Consider the following 19,196-nt stretch of genomic DNA (forward strand, 5'->3'; position numbering starts at 1 on the left):
CTCGGAGTGTCTGGAGTCGCTAGGGCAACGGGCCAACCTGCTCTGCTCGGAGAAGAGGGAGGAGGAGCACGCTGCCGAGAACTGAGAGGAGAAAAAAAAAACGGAACTCATCCAAAGGGCTTTGACGTCTCAAACACGGCAGAAAGCTAACACAATATGTCAACTTATTAAATTCAGCCACTTACTTTGATAACTAGCAACTTAAGCTTAGCATTAACGCAGAATTCTGCATTTTTCACACAGGAATTGTTTTTAAAAAATTGTCTTTTGTAAACGCAGATCTAAAATGCTTCTTTATTGTAATTTTTTTGCATCGAACAAAGTTTGCGCTTCATTTGCATCGGTATGACAACAACACCGATACCGATATCCAATGTTTTCCTCGCCAAAAACACAGGTACCGATATCCAATGTTTTCCTCGCCATAAACACTGATACCGATATCCAATGTTTTCCTCGCCATAAACACTGATACCGATATCCAATGTTTTCCTCGCCAAAAACACAGGTACCGATATCCAATGTTTTCCTCGCCAAAAACACAGGTACCTATATCCAATGTTTTCCTCGCCATAAACACAGGTACCGATATCCAATGTTTTCCTCGCCAAAAACACAGGTACCTATATCCAATGTTTTCCTCGCCAAAAACACAGGTACCGATATCCAATGTTTTCCTCGCCAAAAACACAGGTACCTATATCCAATGTTTTCCTCGCCATAAACACTGATACCGATATCCAATGTTTTCCTCGCCATAAACACTGATACCGATATCCAATGTTTTCCTCGCCATAAACACTGATACCTATATCCAATGTTTTCCTCGCCAAAAACACAGGTACCGATATCCAATGTTTTCCTCCCCAAAAACACAGGTACCGATATCCAATGTTTTCCTCGCCATAAACACTGATACCGATATCCAATGTTTTCCTCGCCATAAACACTGATACCGATATCCAATGTTTTCCTCGCCATAAACACTGATACCGATATCCAATGTTTTCCTCGCCATAAACACTGATACCGATATCCAATGTTTTCCTCGCCATAAACACTGATACCGATATCCAATGTTTTCCTCGCCAAAAACACAGGTACCGATATCCAATGTTTTCCTCGCCATAAACACCGATACCGATATCCAATGTTTTCCTCGCCAAAAACACAGGTACCGATATCCAATGTTTTCCTCGCCATAAACACTGATACCGATATCCAATGTTTTCCTCGCCAAAAACACAGGTACCGATATCCAATGTTTTCCTCGCCAAAAACACAGGTACCTATATCCAATGTTTTCCTCGCCATAAACACAGGTACCGATATCCAATGTTTTCCTCACAGGTACCTATATCCAAAAACACAGGTACCGATATCCAATGTTTTCCTCGCCAAAAACACAGGTACCTATATCCAATGTTTTCCTCGCCATAAACACTGATACCGATATCCAATGTTTTCCTCGCCATAAACACTGATACCGATATCAATGTTTTCCTCGCCATAAACACTGATACCTATATCCAATGTTTTCCTCGCCAAAAACACAGGTACCGATATCCAATGTTTTCCTCCCAAAAACACAGGTACCGATATCAATGTTTTCCTCGCCATAAACACTGATACCGATATCCAATGTTTTCCTCGCCATAAACACTGATACCGATATCCAATGTTTTCCTCGCCATAAACACTGATACCGATATCCAATGTTTTCCTCGCCATAAACACTGATACCTATATCCAATGTTTTCCTCGCCAAAAACACAGGTACCGATATCCAATGTTTTCTTCGCCAAAAACACAGGTACCGATATCCAATGTTTTCCTCGCCATAAACACTGATACCGATATCCAATGTTTTCCTCGCCATAAACACTGATACCGATATCCAATGTTTTCCTCGCCATAAACACTGATACCGATATCCAATGTTTTCCTCGCCATAAACACTGATACCGATATCCAATGTTTTCCTCGCCATAAACACTGATACCTATATCCAATGTTTTCCTCGCCAAAAACACAGGTACCGATATCCAATGTTTTCCTCGCCAAAAACACAGGTACCGATATCCAATGTTTTCCTCGCCATAAACACTGATACCGATATCCAATGTTTTCCTCGCCATAAACACAGGTACCGATATCCAATGTTTCCCTCGCCATAAATACCGATATCGATAAACTATATTTAAAAATTTAGCAGCCTTTTTAAGATTTCTAGTGCAGCTAAAACCTAAGCATCTACCACTTTTTTTTTTAAACATTTTTGCCAAAAATGGCATACCCAAATCTAACTGCCTGTAGCTCAGGACCTGAAACAAGGATATGCATATTCTTGAAACCATTTGAAAGGAAACACTGAAGTTCGTGGAAATGTGAAATGAATGTAGTGGAATATAACACATTAGATCTGGTAGAAGAAAATACAAAGGAAAAAAAACATGAATTTTTTTTTGTACCATCTTTGAAATGCAAGAGAAAGGCCACAATGGCCACTAGATGGCAGCAGTGTATGTGCAAAGTTTTAGGCTGATCCAATGAACCATTCCATTTCTATTCAAAATATGCACGATATATACTGATAACAAGTTCAAACAGGTGCCATTAATACTGGTAATGAGTGGAGGACAAGGAGCCTCTTAAAGAAGAAGTTACAGGTCTGTGAGAGCCAGAAATCTTGCTTGTTTGTAGGTGACTAAATACTTATTTTCCACCATAATTTGCAAATAAATATATTAAAAATCCTACAATGTGATTTTCTGGATTTTTTTATTCTCATTTTGTCTGTCATAGTTGAAGTGTACCTATGATAAATTACAGGCCTCATCTTTTTAAGTGGGAGAACTTGCACAATTGGTGGCTCATTCAACATTTTTTGCCCCACTGTAGGTAGGTAGCTATGTACGTATATCTATATATATATAGGTATGCACGTCAGCTTTGACATCGGTTTTGCGCATTGCAGTTTTAACTAGACATTGGGCCGATGCTGCCGTTTTCTTTAGCTAATATCGTCCGATTCCAATATATGCTCACCGATATATCGTGCAACACTAATTTGCGCTTCGCCACTCGGCAAAACATTAGGAAATGTAGCTGGCTACATTGTTTCTATGATAAGCATTAGAAATATGATGGCTGTGCATTGTTTTGTAGAGTTGCACTTTTGTTGTCATCTGATGAAAATGAATCTATTTTCTGTTGAATGTGTTGAACTAATGTATTTTTTTTAAAGGAAAACTATAGTTGCACGTCCCTGATCGCTACTGAAGAAAGAAAAAAAAACACGGTTGCCTTTCAATACAACAGCTGGACTCACCTGCTCTAGTTTTTATCCTGTTTTGCTATTTCCAAACAAACAGGTGACTGGCTTACCGTAGTTTCTGGGAAACTTACCGTAGTTTCTGGGAAACTTAGTTTCTGGGAAACTTACCGTAGTTTCTGGGAAACTTACTGTAGTTTCTGGGAAACTTCATAATGTGAAACAGGTGACTGGCTTACCGTAGTTTCTGGGGAACTTCATAATGTGAAACAGGTGACTGGCTTACCGTAGTTTCTGGGGAACTTACCGTAGTTTCTGGGGAACTTCATAATGAGAAACAGGTGACTGGCTTACCGTAGTTTCTGGGGAACTTCATAATGAGAAACAGGTGACTGGCTTACCGTAGTTTCTGGGGAACTTCATAATATGAAACAGGTGACTGGCTTACCGTAGTTTCTGGGGAACTTACCGTAGTTTCTGGGGAACTTCATAATGTGAAACAGGTGACTGGCTTACCGTAGTTTCTGGGGAACTTCATAATGTAAAACAGGTGACTGGCTTACCGTAGTTTCTGGGGAACTTACCGTAGTTTCTGGGGAACTTCATAATGAGAAACAGGTGACTGGCTTACCGTAGTTTCTGGGGAACTTACCGTAGTTTCTGGGGAACTTCATAATGTAAAACAGGTGAAATGAAGCAGATTGCGTTCTTCATCTCCTAACGTATCGCTCCCGAGTGGCGCAGCTTTCTAAGGCACTGCATCTCACTACAGGCCTTGGTTCGATTCCAGGCTGTATCACAACCGGCAGTGATTGGGAGTCCCATAGGGCGGCACACAATTGGCCCAGCGTGTTGACTGCAGGTATTTACTTAAAGTAGCTACAGATATTAAAATGCTAGGCGGCCGTCTCTCACCGTCATTCATTACAGACTGAGTCTTATCCACATCCTGAGGCTGTCAGGGAGCTGGAGCGTGACTTTCTATTGGATGAGCTGGCCAGGAATCACAAAGAGACATACGGGCTTCTGTGTTCAGAATCCCAAATGGCACCCTACTGAGTTTGAGTTTATTTTTTATTTTTACTGGGACAGTGCACATTAATCAACGTTTCAGTAAAAGTGCCGGTTTTAGCCAGCCGGCTAATTTTCAACCGCAGTCCCTGGGCAGGTTATTAAAAACAATTACAATATAGACAATAGCACCATAGGACAAGCAAGACATAGCAAAATAGGACAAGCAAGACATAGCAACATAGAACAAGCAAGACATAGCAACATAGAACAAGCAAGACATAGCAACATAGAACAAGCAAGACATAGCAACATAGAACAAGCAAGACATAGCAACATAGGACAAAAAGCAGCAAGACAAAATTCATAAAAGCAACAGTGTTTCCACACCTCACAGGCTACATAATACTCCCTATATAGTGCACTTTAGACCAGGACCCTAGTGCACCACTTTTGAACAGAGCCCTAACACCCTATTCCCTATATCGTATATATCTCACAGGCTACATAATACTCCCTATATAGTGCACTTTAGACCAGGACCCTAGTGTACTACTTTTGAACAGAGCCCTAACACCCTATTCCCTATATCGTATATATCTCACAGGCTACATAATACTCCCTATATAGTGCACTTTTGACCAGGACCCTAGTGCACCACTAACACCCTATTCCCTATATAGTGCACTTTAGACCAGAGCCCTAACACCCTATTCCCTATATAGTGCACTTTAGACCAGAGCCCTAACACCCTATTCCCTATATAGTGCACTACTTTAGACCAGAGCCCTAACACCCTATTCCCTATATAGTGCACTACTTTAGACCAGAGCCCTAACACCCTATTCCCTATATAGTGCACTTTAGACCAGAGCCCTAACACCCTATTCCCTATATAGTGCACTTTAGACCAGAGCCCTAACACCCTATTCCCTATATAGTGCACTTTAGACCAGAGCCCTAACACCATATTCCCTATATAGTGCACTTTAGACCAGAGCCCTAACACCCTATTCCCTATATAGTGCACTTTAGACCAGAGCCCTAACACCCTATTCCCTATATAGTGCACTTTAGACCAGAGCCCTAACACCCTATTCCCTATATAGTGCACTTTAGACCAGGTCCCTTGCCTCTGACCTTTGCCACCAATGCATTTCATTTTTAGAAGTAGATGAGAATGCAAGGGATTGAGGAAAGACAAATTGTGAAAGAACCTATGTCCACTACAAGACTAGATGGGCTCTGTTCAAAAGTAGTGCACTATATAGGGAATAGGGTGTTAGGGCTCTGTTCAAAAGTAGTGCACTATATAGGGAATAGGGTGTTAGGGCTCTGTTCAAAAGTAGTGCACTATATAGGGAATAGGGTTTTAGGGCTCTGTTCAAAAGTAGTGCACTATATAGGGTGTTAGAGCTCTGTTCAAAAGTGGTGCACTAGGGTCCTGGTCTAAAGTAGTGCACTATATAGGGAATAGGGTGTTAGGGCTCTGGTCTAAAGTAGTGCACTATATAGGGAATAGGGTGTCATTTGGGACGTTCATCACATCAACATTCCATGATTTACAGTTGGATGAGCGGCCGCCAAACAGGAAGTCGAGGAAAAGCTAATCAGATTGTTATTGGGGGGAGGCCGCTGCACACGTTTCCTTCAGAAAGACTGTTGAATGGGAATTTGTCCACCAAATAGAAGGCGTAGGAAGGGGAAGACTGAAGGGGACATTGAGGGATGCAGGACTGATAGTGTGCTCCAGTGATGTTGGTTTCTCTGATGACCCAAGTACTGAATAGCCTCGGGACATGGGAATGGGACTTTGTTTTCTGTACATGCTGTGCTATTTAGAGCATATTTGGCAGAGTCCTTATGGGTTTTCAGTCAACGTACACGGTGCAATGGGATTCACTCGCTGACCCAGCTAATTCTCTGTCTGTCTGTAGGTTTGCAGTGATGGCCTGAATGGCTTGTGAAGGTTCACTCGCTGACCCAGCTAATTCTCTGTCTGTCTGTAGGTTTGCAGTGATGGCCTGTTGCTGGGCCCTGGATCCAGAGGAGAGACCTAAGTTCCAGCAGCTGGTCCAGTGTCTGACTGAGTTTCATGCAGCGTTGGGGGCCTACGTGTAAAATCTAGCCCCAGGCTTCTGTACGGACCAGGCCCGAAGGACCAGCAGGCCCAGGAGTTACTGGACAGCACTAATCACAACGAGGAATACATTTACAAACCTTTATGCAGAAAAGAAAGAAGACTTTCATTATTATGAGAATTTATTTTCAGAGTGAGGTTTCTATAATTTGTGCTTCAAATGGATACTCTGAGGTCGTCATATTTCCCAGCATACCTCACAAGCTTCCAGAACAGACCTATACCCTCACTATGAAACGTGGACCCACAAGGACGTCACCTCTTTTGGAAGAACCTAAGAAGCGTATATGTGCCAACAAGCTGTACCCTCACCCAACAAGCTGTACCCTCACCCAACAAGCTGTACCCTCACCCAACAAGCTGTACCCTCACCCAACAAGCTGTACCCTCACCCAACAAGCTGTACCCTCACCCAACAAGCTGTACCCTCACCCAACAAGCTGTACCCTCACCCAACAAGCTGTACCCTCACCCTCAGCTGTACCCTCACCCAACAAGCTGTACCCTCACCCAACAAGCTGTACCCTCACCCAACAAGCTGTACCCTCACCCAACAAGCTGTACCCTCACCCTCAGCTGTCGCCACCATTTTCCTAACAACTACACTTTTGAGGACTTGCTTGTAAAGACATTTTTTTCCTGTTTGTTTTTTTTTTTTATCTAAGAAAAGAGATGTACATTTATTGTTGTAGATCTGTGGTTTTCAGTGAGCGGATGAGTCCGCAGTAGACCAGTGAGCGGATGAGTCCACAGTAGACCAGTGAGCGGATGAGTCCACAGTAGACCAGTGAGCGGATGAGTCCACAGTAGACCAGTGAGCGGATGAGTCCACAGTAGACCAGTGAGCGGATGAGTCCACAGTAGACCAGTGAGCGGATGAGTCCACAGTAGACCAGTGGCTTCATGTATAGTAGTAAGGAATTCACATCTTCGCCTAGTACACTACGTAGGGATTTTGTGCCACAGATGGGGCTTCTTCTGTGTACTTAAAGACATGCTGGTTCACTCTGTCATGGTACGATAAACTCAAGGTTTGTACGAGAGGCCTCTTGGCGGGGGGGGGGGGGGGTCAAAGGCCTAAGCAGCTCTGCTGGATGTTATATTGGACAATGACATGTGGAATGTCTCTAGTTCAACAGATCTCTACTGAAGGACCTATTGAACATTGTGCCACACGTTACTTTTCCTTTTTCCTTAGGAGACGTGCCAATGGAGCGTTAGCATAGCTGAGGACGTTGTTGTTGTCGTCACATCCTATGATCTCCTCAGCATCCATTTACCCAGTAGTGTGCACCAGACTGGATGATATAGGCCTGTTACAGGACACTACACACCCAGATGGGAAAATGATTGGTTTTTGAGTTGTTTCCAATCATTGGGTTTCTTCCCGTTGTACCCCTTTTGAAAATCCCAACGATCAAGTTCACGATCAGTCATTTCCCCCAGATATTTATCTAACAGGGTTGTCGTCATGAATAATATTCTTGTGTTTTTTAACTTTTTGACTGTTCTGTGTCAGAACAAAACCCAGCTACCAACCACACACGTTGTTTTGACAATGACAAAGTAAGAATTTATACTAGAACACTATCCACACGTGCCAATCTGACGACGACATGGCTAGCTCTGGTCCGAGGCGCTACGTGCTGCTTGCTCATGCTGAGCCTTCAGCAAGCAGCACGTAATGACCTGGACCAGAGCTAGCAACATGGCCTCGTAGTAGACCTGTAGGATGTCTACAGGGATCACTGCATGTTGAATTTTAAAGTGTGTTCCATCTCTAAACTGAATTCACACACAACAAAAACATTAAACTAATTTGTTCTGATTTGTGTGGTCTGTTTTTATATGTGTATATATACATTTCACCCTGTTCTGTTTAAAAGACTAATTCCCCAATTTCCTTTTACAATACACTACTTTGGACCCATAAGGCTCTGGTCAAAAAATAGTTGCACTTCTATACAGTTGAAGTCGATAGTTTACATACACTTAGGTTGGAGTCATTGTAACTTGTTTTTCAACCACTTCACACATTTCTTGTTAAACTATAGTTTTAGCAAGTGGGTTAGGACATCTACTTTGTGTATGACACAAGTCATTTTTTCCAACAATTGTTTACAGACAGATTATTTCACTTATTCACTGTGTCACAATTCCAGTGGGTCAGAAGTTTACGTACATTACACGTTCCTCTGTACAAACAATAGTACGCAAGTATAAACACCATGGAACCACGCTGCTGTCATACCGCTCAGGAAGGAGATGTGTTCTATCTCCTAGAGATGAACGAACTTTGGTGCGAAAAGTGCAAATCAATCCCAGAACAACAGCAAAGGACCTTGAGAAGATACTGGAGGAAACGAGTACAAATGTATCTATATCCACACCAGACTACGGTTTCTAACTGCCCATGAGGACAAAGATTGTACTTTCTGGAAAAAATGTCCTCTGGTCTGATAACTGTTTGGCCATAATGACCATTGTTATGTTTGGAGGAAAAAGGGGGAGGTTTGCAAGCTAAAGAACAGCCTGGGAGTGGCAGCATCATGTTGTGGGAGTGGCAGCATCATGTTGTGGGAGTGGCAGCATCATGTTGTGGGGGTGGCAACATGTTGTGGGAGTGGCAGCATCATGTTGTGGGAGTGGCAGCATCATGTTGTGGGAGTGGCAGCATCATGTTGTGGGAGTGGCAGTATCATGTTGTGGGAGTGGCAGCATCATGTTGTGGGAGTGGCAGCATCATGTTGTGGGAGTGGCAGCATCATGTTGTGGGGGTGGCAGCATCATGTTGTGGGAGTGGCAGCATCATGTTGTGTGGGTGGCAACATGTTGTGGGAGTGGCAGTGTCATGTTGTGGGGGTGGCAACATGTTGTGGGAGTGGCAGCATCATGTTGTGGGAGTGGCAGCATCATGTTGTGGGAGTGGCAGCATCATGTTGTGGGGGTGGCAGCATCATGTTGTGGGAGTGGCAGCATCATGTTGGGGAGCATCATGTTGTGGGGTGGCAGTGGCAGCATCATGTTGTGGGAGTGGCAGCATCATGTTGTGGGGGTGGCAGCATCATGTTGTGGGAGTGGCATCATGTTGTGGGAGTGGCAGCATCATGTTGTGGGAGTGGCAGTATCATGTTGTTGGAGTGGCAGCATCATGTTGTGGGGGTGGCAGCATCATGTTGTGGGGGTGGCAGCATCATGTTGTGGGGGTGCTTGGCTGTAGGAGGGACTGGTGCACTTCACAAAATAGATCTCATCATGAGGTAAGAAAATTATGTGGATATATTGAAGCAACATCTCAAGACATCAGTCAGGAAGTTAAAGCTTGGTCGCAAATGGGCAATGACCCCAAGAATACTTCCAAAGTTGTGACAAAATGGCTTAAGGACAACAAAGTCAAGGTATTGGAGTGGCCATCCCAAAGCTCTGACATTAATCCTATAGAAAAGTTGTGGGCAGAACTGAAAAAGCGTGTGTGAGCAAGGAGGCCTACAAACCTGACTCAGTTACACCAGCTCTGTCAGGAGGAATGGGCCAGAATTCACCCTACTTATTGTGGGAAGCTTGTGGAAGGCTACCTGAAACATTTGACCCAAGTTAAACTCAATTAGTAGTTGGTAGCATTGTTTATGTGAACGTCTGACCCACTGGGAATGTGATGAAAGAAATAAAAGCTGAAAAAAAGCTCATTCTCTCTACTATTATTCTAACATTTCACATTCTTAAAATAAAGTGGTGATCCTAACTAACCTAAAACAGGGAATTTTTACTAGGATTAAATGTCAAGAATTGTGAAAAACTGAGTTTAAATGTATTTGGCTAAAATGTAGGTAAACTCCCGACTTTTACAGTTAATGTGATAGGATGCCATTTGGGACAAAGTCCATAATAATGTCGTCCTCGAGGAAGAAAATTGGCCGTTGCATTTAGAAATGCCAGGGCTGATTTCTGGTCCCATTTGAGACAAAGTCCATAATAATGTCGTCCTCGGGGAAGAAAATTGGCCGTTGCATTTAGAAATGCCAGGGCTGATTTCTGGTCCCATTTGAGACAAAGTCCATAATAATGTCGTCCTCGAGGAAGAAAATTGGCCGTTGCATTTAGAAATGCCAGGGCTGATTTCTGGTCCCATTTGAGACAAAGTCCTCATGTTTGCCTGTTTGTTTGAAGTGCAGGAGGAAGACATGTGCAGAGCCTGATTGGCAGGATCCTCACTGTGCTTAGGAGTTTCCTGAACATCAAAGCTTTATTGTACAGTAGCATAGCAGTGCTTTTCGCAGTTGTACTGCCAAGAACCAATCTGAATTATAGTCACAGTAATTGATAACCACAACTTGGGCTGTGGAGGTATTACTGGGGGCACAGAGACATAACATTTAGGGTTTATAAAGGGCTCATACATACTTAGAACCAGTTATTAACATTATAAACTGGCTGGGGTTCGAGCCCTGAATGCTGATTGGCTGTCAGCCTTGGTATATCACACCGTATACCACAGGTATGACAAAACCATTTATTTTTAATGCTCTAATTACTAACTAGTTTATAATAGCATTGAGGCACCTCCAGGGTTTGTGGAATATGGCCAATATACTCTGCGTTGCGTCGTGTCTAAGAACAGCCTTTAGCCGTGGTATATCGGCCATATACCACACACCCCCCCCGGGCCTTATTACATCATTATACCTGCAGGCTATGTGTTACCTATAGAACAGTTTCATTATCAAAGAATGTCACTACATGATGTTCTGCCCAGCATTAGTTTAAACCATAGATCCTTTTGTGCAGTTATGATTTGCTACTCTGTGTGGGTCTGAAATGGTGCCCTATTTTTACCTCTGGGCCCTGGTCAACAGTAGTGCACTATACAAGAAACAGGGTGCTATTTGGGATGCCTCCCCCGTATGGATCAATGTTGACATTGTGTGTTATACAGCAGGGGAACAAAGACCCATGTTTTGATTCAGCCGCCTGAGGCTCAAGTCACCAACCAAGACATGTGCTACACTGTTTCGACATGGCGTAATGGAAACTTATCTGAAATCTAATTTGTGAAGGAAACCAGGTTGACAAAGCCTGAGATGCTAAACAAGACACTGACCTAATGTTTTGAGTTTTGGTCCCAAATGGCATCCTGTCCCCTATGGGGCCCTGGTGAAAAGTAGTGCACTACATAGGGAATAGGGTGCCATTTGGGATGTACCCTAGTATAAAAAAAAGGGGGTTGGTTGTTCAGAAGGGCTCAATGTGAAAATGTTGTAGGACTTACTCGCAGAACAATGTCCTCTTTAGTTTTGCAGATGCTATCTAAGCCTTTTGCATTGATAGTCAAACTTTTATTTGCCATTTTGAAACCCCTTTCTAGAACATCCACACCACTGTAGTAAAAATACATTGGTTGAATTTCCTCCTGCTTCTGCAGTTGTCTATGAATGGTTGATGCTACAATACCCAAACAGCTGTTTGATTGGTTAGAATTTGGGCTTAAAAATTCCAGTAACTTTAAAAAAATGTCCAGGTTTTCCAGAAATCCTAGTTGGAGGATTCCTGGATGTTGGATGGAATTTTGGGGAAGTTACTTGTAGTTTGGGGGGGCACTCTAGATCTAGTGCCAGATGGGATGACCCAACCCACCGCCACCACCAAAAGAAAAAAGAGGAGCTGATCCATTTTTAGCCCAGTGGGCCTATCTACCCTGGGATCATTGTCTGGGTAATAATGGCGTCCTCGAGGAAGAAAATGGGCCGGTGCATTTAGAAATGCCAGGGCTGATTTCTGGTCCCAGTCCGCCCCCAACCACCTGGTCTCTGTAACCACCTACCCCCCCTCCATATGCAGATTTAGTGTCCATTTCAGGTGGTCTCAGTCCACCCGTAACCCCCCAATATGCAGATTTAGTGCCCATTTCAGGTGGTCTCAGTCCACCCTAACCCCCTATATACAGATTTAGTGCCCATTTCAGGTGGTCTCAGTCCACCCCTAACCCCCAATATGCAGATTTAGTGCCCATTTCAGGTGTGTTGTGGTGTTGATTTATTGTCTAGTTATGCTTCCCCTTTCTTTCCTGGGTGGATCTTTCATGGTTCCCACTGTGAGTTCAGCTGCTAAGTCTTGAACCGGCTTGGATGGAATAATGACACCTTTTTGAAAGACTTGTGTGATTTATCAGCAGAACACCTATCACCTCCTGTTGGGTGTGTGTCAAGGAGGGAGGGAGGGAGGGAGGGTGTGAGGGAGGGAGGGAGGGTGTGAGGGAGGGAGGGAGGGTGTGAGGAGAGGAGGGTGTGTGTTCCTGCGTCTGTCTCACATTCACGGCTAAGTATCAGAAGAGTAACTTCCCTAATTCGTCATTCACATTGATGACGGGAGGTAAAAAATGTATCAGATCGGTGATACTTGTCTGTCAGCGGTAGACTCAGACTTTTCCCCCTGGCCTGTGTGTCAGATCCGCAACAGGCAAGATGAGTATCAATGGCTATAAAATAACCTACTGTCAAAACTGTTTTTAAATGCTGAACTGTAAATGTAGGAAAAACAAAAGCAAGGAACTTTTTGTTGGATTGTCAATTTAAAAAAGTTTAAACTGAACTATACTTCCATTGAAAATCATTTCAAAAACATATTAAAACATTGACTCCGTTTGTTTATGATTATTTATTAAATATTTGTCCAAACAATTACATAAGACATTTCTTATTGTTGAATAAAAACAATCACCATGCTGCCGCCTGTAAAAACAGGTCATGTGTGCCAAATATGGTCTTTTCATCATTACGTTCAAAACAATGCGCGTGTGGAGTTGTGGGCTGAGTTGGCCCCATTACATCACTGTGAGCCATAAAAGCTCATTGACACACTCACCAGAGTAGAACACTGTGGGACAGCTATTACCTCTTCAACATAGAGAAACTCACTGCTGTTGAGTTCTTCTGCCCTGGACTGGACTCTCTGTCTCTCTCTCTCCCTCTCTCTCTCTCTCTCTCTCGCTCTCTCTCTCTCTCTCTGGATACCCTTACTCTTCACAACAGAAGGAGATTTGTGTCAAAGATATGAAGAAACCAACATCTGTGTTTAGCAATATAAAGGTACGTCGTTTGGTATTATTTATAATTCATGTTACTGTCATTTATTATTGGAGACATTTTGGGGGTATCATTAATAATCATTTATTATTGGGGGTATCTTCTCCAGCACATAAAATATATCTGATTTGGTAATAGCAACGTTTGATACCATACAGCCCTGCTCAGGTGACACTGAGCAAGCAGGAAGCTTGATCACCCATCTCCTTCATTACTCATTCTGGGTACTGATACATACTTCATTTCTTTGTGAACCTTGTTTTGTCTGAATGATCAACACGGCTAATGAAAATATATGTGTCTTCAGTGGATATATAGCCTGCCCTGTGTACCATGAGATTGTGAACCTACATTCCTCTAGACATAATACACACTGTAGTTGCCTAAGGCTACAGATCCTCACCATGTTACTAGAGCAGTCTGTTATGTTTAAAAAAAAAAATAAACTATAGAAGTTTATTCTAAAGACTAATGACGTCACACAGTTATGTTAGCCACCTAACCTATCCTAGCCACACCTGGATGTTTCAGTGTTGCATGTTTGCCCGGGGCGGAATAGTGTACCTTGCACCGCTTTAGTTGTCATTGTAGCAACAAATATTAGTGAAATGTCTTTTCCTCCCTTTGTTTGGTCTGTTTGACATAATATAGTTCATTACCCATCCTACCCTGGGGTGGGGTGGGGGGTCTTTATCTTAATGAATGGGACGGATGTCACATCTGCTCTCACCAGTTTTTGTGTGTTTTTTTTAGATATAGTCTATTCTTAGTCATTTTGTCAAAAAATATATATTAAGTCTTAAGTCAGATTTTTTCTCTTCATTTTAAATAATGATTTAGTTTTTAGTTATTGTCAAAATGATGAAAACAGTGGGCCATTCTAGTCACATCACATTTGTATTGCCTCGTTTAACCTACAGTAAACATTCATCACTGACTTCCATGTGCACAAACATACAGAACTTGTCCTAACGTTATTTTGTTCTGCATAACAGAGAGACAGAGAGAGACAGAGAGAGAGAGACAGAGAGAGAGAGAGACACAGAGAGAGACAGAGAGAGAGAAACAGAGAGAGAGAGACAGAGAGAGACAGAGAGAGAGAAACAGAGAGAGAGACAGAGAGAGAGACAGAGAGAGACAAACAGAGAGAGAGAGAGAGAGAGACAGAGAGAGAGACAGAGAGAGAGACAGAGAGAGAGAGACAGAGAGAGAGACAGAGAGAGAGAGACAGAGAGAGAGACAGAGAGAGAGAGAGACACAGAGAGAGACAGAGATGATGACACAAAGATTGAAAGACAGAGAGAGAGACACCTCCATCTCTTGGTCGCCTCATTGACATTGTTATCAACGTTCCACAGTCGCTTCAGCCACACTGATGTCCAGAAATAGAGCGGGAGGTAATGACCGAGCGGGAGGTAATGAGAGAGACGGGAGAGACAGAGAGAGAGGGAGAGAATCACCAGATGATGACAGGTAATGTATAATGCCAAAATGTCGTAGGGTTGCACCTCCATCTCTTGGAGGCCTAATGACATTGGGAGGTAATGACCCACAGTAATGACTTCAGCCACACTGATGTCCAGAAATAGAGCGGGAGGTAATGACCGAGCGGGAGGTAATGACCGAGCGGGAGGTAATGACCGAGCGGGAGGTAATGACCGAGCGGGAGGTAATGACCGAGCGGGAGGTAATGACCGAGCGGGAGCTAATGACCGAGCGGGAGGTTATGACCGAGCGGGAGGTAATGACCGAGCGGGAGGTTATGACCGAGCGGGAGGTAATGACCGAGCGGGAGCTAATGACCGAGCGGGAGGTAATGACCGAGCGGGAGGTTATGACCGAGCGGGAGGTAATGACCGAGCGGGCTGCAGTGTTCTGGATAAGTTGCTAGAGACGCCCAGCCCTGAGAGCTGATAAGTTGCAAGGCATGTTGTCCAGGGGCACTACAAGGTTCTTTGCATTCTGGGACAGCGTGGAGTTGTCAACCGTGACGGAGAGGTCTTGGAGCGGGCAGGCCTTCTCTAGGAGGAAGAGCAGCTCCGTCTTGTCGAGGTTGAGCTTGAGGTGGTGGGCCGACATCCAAACTGAGATATCTGCCAGGCACTCAGAGATGTGTGTCGCCGCCTGGGTGTCAGAAGGAGGAAAAGGAGAAAAGTAGTTAAGTGTCATCCACATAGCAATGATAGGAGAGACCATGTGAGGATATGACGTTCTAAAACGTTGTGTCCTGCTGAACTCGCCCCAGGTTTTGGTGTAAAGAGAGATGAGGAGAGGGCCTAGAACCGAGCCCTGGGGGACACCAGTAGTGAGAGTACATGTGCAGACACAGACCCTCTCTTCTCTTTCCTTCCTCCAATAACTCGGCAGAACCGTCTTTGTTTCGGCGACGGTCTTAGTTTTGACGACGAGACCGCTGCTGACACTGATTACCAAAACCCCAACTGTCAAAAATTGCCCCGCCCCTTTATCCTGGTTGACGTGTCAATAATCAGCTGCAAGATATGAGCAGTCAGCAGTTCACACACCAAGTAGGCTACAGGGAAGACAGTCAGCACTTAAAGTAGCTGGCCTTAGCTAACAAGCAAAACGTTCTCGAACGTTGCAGATAGAAATGTCACGAATAGAGCCGACATCGTTCCTTATTCAACATGTCACAGAGGCATGTTTGTTTACATAGCATATTTCTACCTGAACGTTCTGAAACGTTGTGTCCTGCTGTACTCACCCCAGGTTGTTAGCTATAGCTAGCTAATGGAGGTACCACTGAACAAGGTGTAGCCTAAACAAATGTTTTAATGGTCCCGTCCGCGAGTTGCCTAGTTTTAAAACTGCCGGCGATTTGCTGATTGTTAAATGTGGCCAACGCACGATAGAAAGAACCAATAGATAGAAACAAACTATGCGCCGGTGTTATGGGTCTTATCTTTTCCTCTCGGGAAAGAGGGAGACTTGATTAGTACTTTGGCTACAGAACCTGGCTCTGGAATGCAATTGGGGAAAGTACGAGGGTTGAACGAGACAAAATTCAAAAAACCTTTCTATACTCCAGGCAGAGAAATACATTCTGTAGCTAGACTGTTGATTTACTATTGAACTTAATGCTGCAATTGTTTTTAATTTGGAAAGCAGCTTGTGTTTCGTAGCCCTTTCCTGCAGTCAAATGACCACATCGCCCTCTAGTGGCATTATGGGTGGAATGTTATTAATATTTTTCCTAATTAATAAACATATATTTTTAAAACCCCCCGAAAATATGGTGTTTCTATGTCAAACAGTGTTGTTATATTTCAGTCTTCTGGAATGTATATAATAATAATATAAATAATAATATAATGTATATAATAATAATATAATATATATAATAATAATATAAATAATATAATATATATAATAATAATATAAATAATAATATAATATATATAATAATAATATAATATATATAATAATAATATAAATAATAATATAATGTATATAATAATAATATAATGTATATAATAATAATATAATGTATATAATAATAATATAATGTATATAATAATAATATAAATAATATAATATATATAATAATAATATAATAATAATATAATATATATAATAATAATATAATAATAATATAATATATATAATAATAATATAATATATATAATAATAATATAAATAATAATATAATATATAATAATAATATAATATATATAATAATAATATAAATAATAATATAATGTATATAATAATAATATAAATATAATAATATATAATGTATATAATAATAATATAAATAATAATATAATGTATATAATAATAATATAAATAATAATATAATGTATATAATAATAATATAATATATATAATAATAATATAAATAATAATATAATATATAATAATAATATAATGTATATAATAATAATATAATAATAATATAATATATATAATAATAATATAATATATATAATAATAATATAATAATAATATAATATATATAATAATAATATAATATATATAATAATAATATAATAATAATATAATATATATAATAATAATATAAATAATAATATAATGTATATAATAATAATATAATAATAATATAATATATATAATAATAATATAATAATAATATAATGTATATAATAATAATATAAATAATATATATATATATAATAATAATATAATAATAATATAATATATATAATAATAATATAAATAATAATATAATGTATATAATAATAATAATAAAATAATAATATAATGTATATAATAATAATATAATATATATAATAATAATATAAATAATAATATAATGTATATAATAATAATATAATAATATATAATAATAATATAAATAATATAATGTAATAATAATAATATAATAATAATATAATATATATAATAATAATATAAATAATAATATAATGTATATAATAATAATATAAATAATAATATAATATATATAATAATAATAGAATATATATAATAATAATATAATGTATATAATAATAATAATATAATGTATATAATAATAATATAATATATAATAATAATATAAATAATAATATAATATATATAATAATATAATGTATATAATAATAATATAATGTATATAATAATAATATAATGTATATAATAATAATATAATAATATATAATAATAATATAAATAATATATATAATAATATAATAATAATATAATGTATATAATAATAATATAATGTATATAATAATAATATAAATAATAATATAATATATAATAATAATAATATAATGTATATAATAATAATATAATAATATATAATAATAATATAAATAATAATATAATGTATATAATAATGTATAATAATAATATAATGTATATAATAATATAATATATATAATAATAATATAAATAATATAATATATATAATAATAATATAAATAATAATATAATATATATAATAATAATATAAATAATAATATAATATATATAATAATAATATAAATAATAATATAATGTGTATAATAATAATATAATGTATATAATAATAATATAAATAATATAATATATATAATAATAATATAATAATAATATAATATATATAATAATAATATAAATAATAATATAATGTATATAATAATAATATAATGTATATAATAATAATATAAATAATAATATAATGTATATAATGTGTAATATTGGGATGCAAACTCAAAATGGAATACATTTCAACTCAACTATTCCTGACATGATACAGGTGTCTTTTTTTAATTTTAAAGCCCATAACCATGTGTGTGAGGTGTTTACTTTTGATTAAGACCAAAAAACACTCTGTGTGACCTTGATTTAACCCACTGAGGTAAAAGGTTAACCAGGGTTGCTAACTAGAACTAACTAGGTTGGTGACGACTGGTTAGCTACAGTGAAGCAAGAGATTCGACTAGCAGCATGAGATGTATAATTGGAGGCGGAGCAGGGGCGGAGCCTGTCTGTCAACCAGTTGGTGTAGGCGGAGCTGGGGCGGAGCCTGTCTGCCAACTAGTTGTTGTAGGCGGAGCTGGGGCGGAGCCTGTCTGTCAACCAGTTGGTGTAGGCGGAGCTGGGGCGGAGCCTGTCTGCCAACTAGTTGTTGTAGGCGGAGCTGGGGCGGAGCCTTTCTGCCAACCAGCTGGTGTTGGCTGAGCTGGGGACGGAGCCTGTCTGCCAACCAGCTGGTGTTGGCTGAGCT

The 19,196-nt window shown here is 39.7% G+C and overlaps 2 protein-coding genes across 3 annotated transcripts in view; both read left to right on the forward strand.

Moving 5' to 3' along the window:
• The window catches only part of ryk (receptor like tyrosine kinase), a 128,669-nt gene extending 120,416 nt beyond the window's left edge, over positions 1 to 8,253 (forward strand). The window contains exon 16 of the mRNA XM_065009349.1: positions 6,295 to 8,253. Coding sequence (XP_064865421.1) covers positions 6,295 to 6,406 — 112 coding nt within the window. The 3' untranslated portion in view covers positions 6,407 to 8,253. The remainder of the gene's footprint in view (positions 1 to 6,294) is intronic.
• Positions 8,254 to 13,262: 5,009 nt separating this feature from the next.
• Positions 13,263 to 19,196, forward strand: part of LOC115127592 (solute carrier organic anion transporter family member 2A1-like) — a 77,095-nt gene continuing 71,161 nt past the window's right edge. For both annotated transcript variants that reach the window (XM_065009350.1, XM_065009351.1), the window contains exon 1: positions 13,263 to 13,507. In XM_065009350.1, the coding sequence (XP_064865422.1) occupies positions 13,472 to 13,507 (36 nt within the window). In that variant the 5' untranslated portion in view covers positions 13,263 to 13,471. The remainder of the gene's footprint in view (positions 13,508 to 19,196) is intronic.

The sequence above is a fragment of the Oncorhynchus nerka genome, linkage group LG24 (assembly GCF_034236695.1).
Source record: "Oncorhynchus nerka isolate Pitt River linkage group LG24, Oner_Uvic_2.0, whole genome shotgun sequence".
Classification (NCBI taxonomy): domain Eukaryota; kingdom Metazoa; phylum Chordata; class Actinopteri; order Salmoniformes; family Salmonidae; genus Oncorhynchus; species Oncorhynchus nerka.